General features: G+C 41.5%; 1 protein-coding gene across 1 annotated transcript in view; it reads left to right on the top strand.

Annotated features, from left to right (window-relative positions):
• The window catches only part of LOC113580325 (calsequestrin-2-like), a 6,073-nt gene extending 262 nt beyond the window's left edge, over nt 1–5,811 (top strand). Inside the window, 12 exon segments of the mRNA XM_027014804.2 lie at nt 7–250; nt 1,158–1,242; nt 1,446–1,546; nt 2,051–2,162; nt 3,224–3,271; nt 3,274–3,296; nt 3,619–3,749; nt 3,866–3,911; nt 4,022–4,076; nt 4,195–4,295; nt 4,391–4,465; nt 5,228–5,811. Of these exon segments, the coding sequence (XP_026870605.2) occupies nt 14–250; nt 1,158–1,242; nt 1,446–1,546; nt 2,051–2,162; nt 3,224–3,271; nt 3,274–3,296; nt 3,619–3,749; nt 3,866–3,911; nt 4,022–4,076; nt 4,195–4,295; nt 4,391–4,465; nt 5,228–5,449 (1,236 nt within the window). The 5' untranslated portion in view covers nt 7–13 and the 3' untranslated portion in view covers nt 5,450–5,811.
• The last annotated feature ends 4,785 nt before the right edge of the window (nt 5,812–10,596 follow it).

Raw genomic sequence — 10,596 nt, 5'->3', positions numbered from 1 at the left:
CTCCAGAGCTGCCATGCCACCCCTCTGGCTACTCCTGATTCCCTACTCCGGGCTCCTTCACCGTGGCTTGGCCGAGGAGGGCCTGGAGTTTCCCAGCCTCGATGGCAAGGACCGCGTGCTGGACATCAATGAGAGGAACTTCAAGAAGGCGCTGAAGAAGTATGACATGCTGTGTCTGCTCTACCACGCACCTCTGCCCTCCGACAGGGAGCTGCAGCAGCAGTTCCATGTGCAGGAGATGGTGCTGGAGGTAAGTGAGGCGGCGCAAAGAGGAAAAGGGGACCGGCTTTTGTGTTTTGTTACTCACACGTGACTTTTTGGCCACTGGATTACCTGGTTATTTGGTGGTTCAAATTTGCAGCATATATATGGAAGATTACATCTCATTTTGTAGTGGTGCTATAATTTATATTTCTTCTTGACAACTCCTTGTTGGGCGCAATATTGCCAATGTAATTGAATCTGATATCTTAATTCTCTTGCTTAATGTGTATTGTTTACATTTACATGCACATTTTTGGCACTTAGGAAACGCTCTTATCCGGAGTGACTTACAATATTCTAGTTCCTATTGCACTTTTGTATCCTGCATCATGTAAAATCTGCTAATGAGCTTTGTGAGTCTCTTATTTCCTGGTCCCTGCGTTGTATCGTGGGCAGTGGGCAGTGGGCATATTCTTATAGCAGCAGTCTAGCTGAATGATCACAGTAGTGACCTCAGTTCAGGTCCACTGAATGCACTGGGAAGCTGCAGGTGCCTGAGAACAACTTCTAACAGCTTGCACAAGCTGCCCGTCAGGGTCCGGAGAATAATTGGTGTATAACTCAGTGAAGGAAGTGACCTGATTTAAAGGCTGAAAAAAGACCTGGGCTGTCCCTAGGGGCCAGAGTGTGTGCTCTTCTCACATCTGAAAGACGGATCTCTTTCAGAAACTTTCTCTACACCTCTGCTGATCTAAGTCCTAATGTCTTTTGAAGCCTCACTGATCCAGAGTCAGTGATTCTCCCTGGAGTCATGGCAGTAACAGGCTTATAACTAACCTTCTGTTTAGTTGTGATATATGGCATAAGACTTTGCCACAGCATAGATATACACAATTTCTTTATTCGAGCCTGATGTGTTTCTTGTTCTCTCTCTCTCTCTTTTGAATTTCCAGCTCACTGCCCAAATCCTGGAAGACAAGGATATAGGGTTCGGAATGGTAGACTCTCATAAGGATGCCAAGGTGGCCAAGAAACTCGGTAGGGTTGGTCTTAAGACTCAGACTCGGTAGGGTTGGGCTTAAGACTCAGATATAATGACTTCACTATTATGTGAGGAAGGTACAAACCTCTAAGTAAAGGAACCGTTTTTGGTCTCAGGTACAGCCCTTTTCATTAACATTAAAGAATGAAATTATAGACTCACCTTTTGTTTACACAACAACACTGTCCATGGTTGTTAGGTTTGGAGGAAGAGGGTAGCATTTATGTCTTCAAGGATGAGCGTGTGATAGAGTTTGATGGAGAGCTCTCTGCAGACACACTGGTGGAGTTCCTGCTGGATGTGAGTATAGATGTGTAGGATTATGCTAATTTACTTCAGGGTACATACATGCATAGAATCTCATCAGAGTGTAACAGCAATTGAGCAGATTTGCAAATATCTTATCATAGGAGCTTGTACACTTGGTGCTTCATGCATATGTCATTTGAATGTTCTTAGTGAACATGAATAACATCAGCAAAACTGAAGATTCAGCAAAAATCCTGAATCTCCAGAGCTGCATATTCTGCAGAATTCCAATACCTTACTACACCCCATTCCCCAAAGATAGCAAAACAATATTGTGTGTGTGTGTCTTTGTATATATGCATATGTGTGCATACGTATGCATTTGTCCATGTGTGCATGTATGTGTGTATGGTTGTACATGTATGAATATATCTGTGCGCGTGTATGTGCGTGTGCGTATATGTGCGTGTGTGCACGTGTGCATTCGTATGTGCATGCGTGCGTATGTGCATATGTGTGTGTGTGTGTGTGTGTGTGTGTGTGTGTGTGTTGCAGCTGCTGGAGGATGCTGTGGAGCTGATTAGTAACCCTACGGAGCAGCGGGCCTTTGAGCGGATGGATGAAGACATGCGCCTCATTGGCTACTTTAGGGGCAAGGATTCTGAATGTGAGCTTCTCTCCTCCCGCTCACAGTCTCTAATGTGTGCACATTCATCCAAGAATTAGGAATTCATGTGTTCACTGGAGATTTGACATCTTGAGTATTTACAGATAGCTGGATAACTACATTATTAATACACTCCAAGCATTAATACACAAAAGTGATAACTACAAATAGCAGTTTTTGGATTGCAGAAATCATGATATTTAATTTAATTTAATTTAATGCTTTAATAAAACTGACAGCTTATCCATAACTGGTCATGTATGAATTCTTATTTAAAATAGATGCCTATTATAGGCTAACATATCATCTGTGAATATCTTGTTTGTGATTTTGCTTAGATAATGAAAGGAGATATGACTGATTATATACTACGTATCTATTACGATCTATGAGAAACTGGCACAGACAAAAGAGACATTTCTGTTGTGACCCGTTTGAATTTTTTGACATATGCATCCTTGTTGCTGCCAGCAGCGCCTGTTTAGAAATTAAATCTCAAAGTCTCAGTTTCAAAGTGGTTTCTGTATGGAGTGAGACCAGAGCCACAGTATTATCCCTGCCAGTCTCTTTACAGCAATTGTAATCTTTCATTCTTAAAGGGGCCTGTGTTTTACCAAGGCTTAATTCTAAAATAAAACAAACACAGTCAGCTATTGTACCACACCAAAGCCCCGCTCTCTACACACTAGACAAGCTATTCGCTGGTCTTCCATCAGCCGTATAGATCAAGTGCCTTGGCTGTGAGGCGGGAGGAGAAGAGAGCTATCTGCTTCTGTATGTGTGCTCCTAAGCCTTTATTAAAAATCCCATTTCAAGATGGAGAGATTGAAGAGGCTCCTGCCGTGACCTCCAGGCGCATTGTTAAGGCCGATGCACGAGAGTAGCACTGTTCGATAGCGGCTTGGTTCGCATTCCAGCTTTGCTATCCTTCCCTCAACAATTTCTCACATTATCGGTTTTTTGATGGGGTTGAGCGGGCGGTGGGGAGGTGGGGTGGCGGGGCCAACTCTCTCTGCTTGTCATTCTGTCACACTGCTCACAAGTAAACACTTTTCTTTCAGACTACAAGTCTTTTCAGGGGGCAGCCGAGCAGTTTCAGCCGTATGTGAAGTTTTTGCCACATTTGACAAAGGGGTGAGTGTGTCATCTCATTCCAAAGTGCTAACTAAACCGATCCTAACAGATGGACGCAAAAGGGCAGGTATTGTCTAAACAGTCATGAAGCAGAGCTGCTGTACATGCTGTCATTTCAAGCGAATGCCATAAAATACAACCATCCAAATGGATCTTATACCTCCCCCGGCCCTTTTTACAGCTATTAACCACTCTGTGCTGGAGTCGAAATACACTGGTTGCATTTTAAGTGAAGTGAATCCAGGCGTATTAAAGGCCCTTCATTAGAGGTAGAGGTTGTGGTGTGTGTCTGGCAGTACTGCATCGCTGTGCTCTGCTGCAGGTGGCCAAACAGCTGACTTTGAGGATGAATGAAGTAGATTTCTACGAGCCCTTCATGGATGAGCCGGTCACTATACCCGGCAAGCCCAACGCGGAGGATGAGATAGTGGATTTTATCAATCAGCACCGGAGGTGAGCCAGAGGCAAATATTTTTGCCAGGTTCAGCTAGTTGCAATACATTTAAATCTATGACTATAAGGTTTCTAGAGTGAGAGAGTTTTTTGCTGAGTCTGCCGTTTCGTCTCAGGCCAACCCTGAGGAAACTGCGAGCAGAGGACATGTTTGAGACATGGGTGCGTAAAACCTTCATTTTGTTGCCTAAAAGTGTCAGTTTAAGATTTAGATTAAGATGGCGGTTTTGTTTTGTTGAAATGGAGCGGCATCCATTCTGCTTGTTTCATAGGAAGATGACATGGATGGGATCCACATCGTCGCTTTCGCTGAGGAGGAGGACCCGGGTGTGTCTTTGTTTTGTTTTTTTCATTCTTCTACTGAGTGAGCCATTCTGTCTAAACACATGGTGACGGGCTTTGTGCTTGGATAAATAACCACAAGTCACACTGTTGGGTATGTCAGATGGGTATGAATTCCTGGATATCTTGAAAGAAGTGGCCCGAGACAACACCAAGAACCCCGATCTGAGCATAATGTGGATTGACCCTGATGACTTCCCTTTGGTGAGACCTTACAGTCATTGTAATGTTTATCAGGGCAGCAGGAGTGTATGCTTTCTAATGGCAGTTCTCTAATGCTCCCCCCCACACACACACAGCTGACTGCCTATTGGGAGAAGACTTTTAAGGTGGATCTCTTCAGACCTCAGATCGGGGTGGTCAATGTCACAGATGTAAGTTACCTTGAGCACCACGCAGCATGGTGTGTTCTTATTTAAAATCATATTGCAGGTGCATGAATAACCTGGATGTGGTACCAGATACCTTGAGCTCTGCACAGTCGCAAAGACGTCTGGTTGGCAGAAAGGGTTTACAGTGAAATCAAGCCTATTGGTATCGGATTGGTAATCATGGCTCCTGATGCATATCTGTGAGCAAAATATCCTGCCCAGCCTTTATGAATGTTTAGCAGGAACACGTGAGTCCCTGTATGAATCCTCACCCTGATTTTTAATCATGCATTAAGCATCTAATTCACTTGAAAAATTACAGTCACCATTTAAGGAGGGCCTATCCCTCACTGGTTCTATTGCTCAGAAGTCAAGGCAACCCAGTCCCTTGTAAATGTAGATTCCATTGCAGTTTGAAAGTTGTGCCCAAGTTATACCTTCTAACATTAGCAGTAAACTGGAGAGGAGATACCATGAGCTTGATCCTTCTTCTCAGGTCAACCATCTATGGTTCTAAGGCCAGGAATTTTGCTAGGATGATCTCCCGAGACTACTGAGTATTAACAGTGTTATCCTGATTTAGATGTGGACTTGAGAATTGAATTCCACCCTCCCAAAAATTAGTTCAGGTTATGTTAATTTTTAGGGTGGGTGGTCCTTGAGGTAGCGTAACTTTAACGTCTGTAAAATTTATATGCGCACTTGATGAATAATGATTGACAGAGCAAAGGTTGCCCGGGTGGGTGGGTGGGTAACTTTTGGCAGGCGGACAGCGTGTGGTTGAACATGCCAAACGATGAGGCACTGCCCACGGCCGAGGAACTGGAGGACTGGATCGAGGACGTCCTCTCTGGAAAGGTCAACACTGAAGACGATGATGACGACGATGCTGATGACGACGAGTCCGATGATGATGACAGTGACGATGATGATAGTGATGATGACGACGATGATGACCAGGAAGATGATGATGATGATGATGACTGATTGATTGATATATTGTACACTTTGTCAGATGATTTTCTTTGTGTACATATTGTGGTACTGTTGCAATTTTTAGCCTAAATTCCACTTCATTCAGGATAAACGAATTCTTGGTTCCAATAAGCAATTAAAATGATTTCATTGGTGCTTTTAGAAAACAATTTAAAAACAGAATTTAAAAAGACATCAATACATAAATATAGATATAAACACTAATACTGTAAGAATATTGCCTAAACTGTGTTTATTTTCTCCGCGTGTAAGAAATCATTAATTTTAGCCACACAGTGGGCAAGATGTGCAAGATTTGGTATGTGCTCGGAGTTGTTCCAATAAATGGTAATTAAAGTCTGACTGTGGTGACATTTGTATTGTATTTCAAAAAGTGTACATAACATCATTGTCTTTTTATGACTGCTTAGTCATGCTCATTGCTCAAGATAATTGTGCCTACTAAGAACCATGAGCAGAAAGTCATTCTGCAAGCCCCATTTGGTTGATGGCCCCGCTGGGAAGACATGAGTACAGAGCAGCTGATTGGCCAGACACAGCTCTCCATTTCCACCCATTCCTCCTGAACAACAGCTTCATGCAACAAACTCAAAAGGGTCTAATGAACACCTGTTCAAAACTAGCGCAAATTCAGGACAGCCTGGTCTGATGATATTTGTCTCTCTTTCTCTCCCACTCTTCAGTGCCCCTCTAGGTCCAAATTATTCCCATGATTTTGTTCTTTGGCATCGCTAGCTTGCGTTATAGCAACAATAGCATCATTAACTTTGGCATCATTATCTTGCGTTATAAGTGGGTAGCAGAATAATCCCCAGAAATGGGAGGCTCAAAGCAGCACGGCATGCTGGCTAAAATCTGGGCCACCACATCTCGTGCACACCACAAGCAAAGGCACGGTCTCCCGAGAGACCAACTGAAGGTGTGTGGCAACGGATGTCTTTTCTGGAAATAGAAAAAGCAATAGACAAGGTAGCAGACATCACACGCGGACCTCTGAGTAAAAAGGGTTCATGTGTAAAATTTGGTTTCGACAGAGTATTAAAGGGCAGTGAGGTCTCTGTAAGGGATTGAAACTCGCAGTGTCTTCTCTAAAACCGCACTGTTAAAGCTGTCAGCTGAAACAAGATTTTCCCACCCTTGTGAATCAGATTGTCTATCACTACTACTGTAGCCAGCCTGCCCCCGATGCAACCTCGACACCACCTCTGCAGTTAACTATGCACTGCAGGGTGCAAGAGTGATTCATAAAAGACAATGAACAGCAGTTGATCAGTCACTCACACTCAAACTTAAACTCACATTACTCTTCTGAGAAAACGACTTGAGGTCAAAAACCAGGCAAATGACTCATCAAGTAACAATCTGACCTTAAGGAGCAACTAACCTTAAGCAAGGGTAAAGTACTAATCCTCCCCGACAGGTTTTTTTTTTACACTGAATCACACTGAGGTGTCTACAGCTCTGTTTACTGTCATGATAAAGGTTTCCAAATGCGGTTATAGGTGAAAGGTGGTATGATTGTACTTAGATGTACACAAGAGTGGTTTTGCAAATCACAATGTATGACTTTCATTATAATAATCAGTAATATAATTATAGTCCTAAATTAAAGCTACGAAGGTTGGGATTGTAACCAGACAGCGGTAGCTCACTGTTCAAGCTACTTGACTAGTACTCAGAAGGTTGCTGGTTCAAGCCCCACCACTCCCTAGTTGCCACTGTTGGATCTCTGAGCAAGGCTAAGGTTGTTTAAGTTGTGTTGAGAGCTAGCCATGTGGCTGGTGGCCTATAATCTGGCATTGTGTCTAAACATGTAATTTACATCTATATAAAATGAACTGATATGTAGAAAAATGAACACAAAATCCTTAATTTTCATACAAATATCTGTGTTGTGAGTTCTGAAACATTTATTACAACACAACATCAGGTATATAAATGTTGGCCTTTCAGACTGAAAGGTGAAACGAGTGAGGAATAACTAAAGTGTTTGTGAGTAGGAATGACTTAGTTACGCACATATACTGTATAAATACAAACACACTGTGTAAAAACAGAGGCACAGTCACGTTGTGAGAGAAGTTCATAAAAAGTATACCGGTCTTCATCATCAAAAAACATCTGAATGACTTTAAAGAAGACTTTTTTTTTGTTGTGTACGAACAGTAAAAAAATAACATTTGCCTGGTTTAATATGATGGCAGAAAAATATAATTTAAAATTAGGGAGAAGTAAAAAAAAAAAAAAGAAAAAAAAGAAAAAAAAATGACATTAAATAGATGTTTTCCAGAAAGCTAATCAGTGGCCTGACACTTTTAGTAATCTTCCCTAGAGGGCGCTAAGTGGTCATCCTTATAATGTGACAAAGGATGATCACAGAATGCATGATTATACTCCGTTGTGCTGCCCTGGGGTACAAGTGCATGCATATTAGTTTTGCATTCATAACTATATTCCTATGTGTTTTATTTTTTCTGCCAGGTTTAGACATGGTTTAGACATGCGTTTGCAGTGAAAAAACACTTATGTCACAAATAATGATTTAAGAAAGTATTGCCCCAGATGAACATAAAAATACGCTGTGCAATTTATGACAAATGGACTTGCAACTTATATTTCACTCCAACAACTGATCAACCCAAAATCTCCATACTACTCAATGAGCAAGATCTCTCTCACAACTGCAGTAAGCCGCAGTTTTCCTCACTGATTAGGGATGAATATGTGCGGCAAATGAGGATATATATGCCAGACATTCTAAAATGCTTAATGTAAAAAAATCTTCATGTATTATAACAATGAACTAGAAACAGCAGCAAAAGGACGTCATCAGTGTGGATCCATAACCTACTCTTCTACATCCAAACCCTTTTCAAGAAAACCGATTAATGTTGCTCAGTGTACCAAAACAAATCAATTATTGTTTTTTCTGTAGTCAGTGTTGTTTGAGATGCCTAAGATGTGAGAAAAATATAGGCATTCATGGGTCTTTCTTTTAAAAAATTAAACCACATTATTGTGGAAATGAAATATGAAGTAGGAAAAAATCTTTAAGGTAAAACTTTGCACTGTCTTGACATTATGAGATTCTAACCAATACGGCCTGAGAGAAATGGTGTTGTTTCTAGGTCATCGTTTTTGTATATTAAGCCACTGTAATTTTTTTTTGCACATTTAGCATCAAGCATTCAAGAACAATCGCACCTTTCTTGTAGCAGACGTTTCTCAATGAAAATATTAAAACCTGTTTTAAATGTATTTTTTAAACTCAATTACTGATTTCACAGGTTTTTCATTTACTTGTTTAAATTTCATATTAGCACCTGTGCTGCCAGGATAGGCTCTGGCCTCCCACAACCCTGAATTTAATTACGTGGTTTAGAAAACGAATGGATGAACGAATGAATTTCATATTATTTGTATGATGCTTTTGGCTTCCATTATGGTCCGAGGATATGGCCCCCAAGTGAGGCATGGCCCTCCTGATGGGCGTGGCATTCCTGAAAGTTGTGGCCCTGGGCGTAAGCCCTTGTAAGCCTACTGGTTTAACACAACCCTGGAGCTGGACACTCAAGACGACTAGCCTGTTTTCTTCTAGCACCAGAGTTTCAGTCTGTTCAGTGTTTTTCTCCGTGGCACTTTATCCTGTTTCCCATATTTTCTTAAGCACCTCATGGAGAACCGGATAACATCATAATCTTGCCCCTGTAGGGTTTTGACAGAGCAGTAGTCGAAAGAGATCAGGACGCAGTTTGCATTTAAAAATGTGCCCCCTGTTCATTCAGAGCTCCCCAGAGCCCACAGATGAGCCTTTTACAAAGACAGTTCCACCACAAACAACGATGAGCCAAAAATTAACATAACAGGAGTAATGGAACTTCACGCTAACCCTCGCTGCTTGCTTTTAGTGCTACTGCCCCTTCAGCACTGACATTTTGGGTCAGACTCACCCTGTGAAACAAGACATCGACACTCTTAGGGCAAATTCTGTAAAGCACACATTTAAATATTAAGAATTTAATCATCAGTGTTCTGGTGAGGAGTCTTTACAGACTCATTTAGGCAGTCACGTGAGTCCTAGTGCAGAGTTCACTGTATTGATGAGACTCCATTGCTTGGCAACAGTACTGGTGCCATTAATTTGTTGGAACTTTGCTGGTTTTGACCTTTCGAATGCTAGTGAGGGGTTATATATGAGACCCACAGTAAAAGGCGATTTGCCTGTTTGGTCATCTGCTTTATACTCAGCATAAGTTATAATGATCTTGAGGCGCTTGAAGATTTTTGGCACAGCTCGTTCTTCAGAAATCAAATACCATAATTTCTGAACCATCTATAACATGTAAAAAAAGTGTCTAAATGAACCCAAGAGTTATAAAACCAAAACCACTAGGTTTATCAATTTTTTTGCAAGGAACTTAACACAGAACCTGTCTGAAGATACTCTATTATGTACACACCAACACCTCACGTCTATACGCTGCGCGCAAGTGTAAAATAACACTGTGCAAATGGGAAACATAAAGTAATCAGAAATGGACCAAATGTTCATGGAGAAAAAAATAAATCACTTCTGGAAGAGTCCATATGGATTATTAAAATATCCGTTGCAGGGACCACCGTGACATGTGCCAAACCTGTGGAGCTAAAGGGTCGCTGCCATAGCAACGGCAAGAGAGAGATGCAGTCCCAGAGTGACTGGATGCTACAGCAGTGCAGGTGGCTGCTCACGGTGGTTCGTTGCGATTCATAGTGCGTTGCCTGAACACGTCCATGTTTGAGCCGCAGAAGAACTGGGTGAGACAGAGAAACAGCTCTCATTTTCCCATGGGTCTTACCGCCATTTTGAGAGTTACCATGCAGTATTGTCTCTGTATTTTATTGTCTCAATTGTCATTTAAAAATGGATGCAGAGACTTGTGTACTATACTCTCTTTGTTATATTAGTGTTTTTGTACACTCTGCATGACCTGAAGGCCAGAGGGTGAGCCACATCATCACATCGCCTGTCCAATCCAAAGGAAAAGGGTGAAGCAACAAAGAAATATATTCAAATATGATAATTCATATATATATATATATATTATAAAAAATTATTAAAAAAAACTGCAAACCCCCAAAAGACAAATGTTTTTTTT

This window comes from Electrophorus electricus, chromosome 16 (genome assembly GCF_013358815.1).
Source record: "Electrophorus electricus isolate fEleEle1 chromosome 16, fEleEle1.pri, whole genome shotgun sequence".
NCBI lineage: Eukaryota > Metazoa > Chordata > Actinopteri > Gymnotiformes > Gymnotidae > Electrophorus > Electrophorus electricus.
The sequence above is the reverse complement of the archived record's forward strand: the minus strand, read 5'-3'. Positions and strand labels throughout refer to the sequence as shown.